Source organism: Geospiza fortis, unplaced genomic scaffold (assembly GCF_000277835.1).
Source record: "Geospiza fortis unplaced genomic scaffold, GeoFor_1.0 scaffold55, whole genome shotgun sequence".
Lineage (NCBI taxonomy): Eukaryota > Metazoa > Chordata > Aves > Passeriformes > Thraupidae > Geospiza > Geospiza fortis.
Window position 1 is genome coordinate 1,678,480 of NW_005054308.1, and position 937 is coordinate 1,679,416.

Genomic DNA, 937 nt, shown 5'->3' on the forward strand with positions numbered 1-937 from the left:
AAAGAGCTTCAGGAAGAGCTCAGAGCAGGGCAGGTGAAGCTCAGCATCCACACTAAATCTCTGAGACACTTATGCTCCATTTTCCTGTTTGCAGACACTGCCATGAGAATCAGAACATAACTCCCTGAGCACAATTCACCCATTCATCTGGTTAGAGATGGGCCTTTGCTTTATTCTGAAGCAAGTGTAAATTCTGTCTTTGAACAGCCAGAGTTAGGTCACCTTGTAGAGAAAGCAGTAAAAGTTCTCTTTGAAGCTTGTCAATTTTGGGTAGATTAGGAGATAGCAATGAAGACACCTTCAACCAAAGTGACACCCATCACTGCTGACCTTGCCAGAGATGGAGAGCAAGCTGTATTCCCCTGGCAGAGCCACAGCTATTCCAGAGAATGTGCAACTTGTCCCATACAACATGCAAAATAACATCACAACTTTATTTTCACTTTTAAAGCATAAAATACATCAAAATTTAACTGTGTGGCATCCATTTAAATTCTTTCAAATGATGGCGATTCTTAGCCCAGGCACAGAAATATATAGAAAGGTAAGTTTAGAAGTCCCACAGTTTTAGACTCTGGCTAAAATTGTTACAAAGTTTCAGTAGAATATGATAGGAAGGAACTACATTTTCAGACACCTACACTGAGCTCTATCAAGTCAGGCAGTGTACAATGTGTCAGGTTAGGCCGTCTGTAGTATGTAATTACTTGGCATTCTAATGAACATAGGAGCCTAGAGAGCTGACACTGCATTTCATGATCTCAGAGCACTGGTCAATGTTCTTCTTTATCCTGTAGAATGTCTCCACATACTCAGAACGGCCCAGAAGTTCAACAAAATCTTCATCATGAGTAATCACCAGCAGCTGAAAGTTGCGTTGGTGTAAGCGGCTCTTTATTATCCTACAAAGAGAAATTATCCAGTGTGCATTTCCCTA

At 41.0% G+C, this 937-nt stretch overlaps 1 protein-coding gene across 1 annotated transcript in view; it reads right to left on the reverse strand.

Annotated features, from left to right (window-relative positions):
• Positions 1-401: 401 nt before the first annotated feature.
• RAD50 (RAD50 double strand break repair protein) overlaps positions 402-937 on the reverse strand; it is a 19,948-nt gene continuing 19,412 nt past the window's right edge. Inside the window, exon 26 of the mRNA XM_005418675.2 lies at positions 402-902. Coding sequence (XP_005418732.1) covers positions 716-902 — 187 coding nt within the window. The 3' untranslated portion in view covers positions 402-715. The remainder of the gene's footprint in view (positions 903-937) is intronic.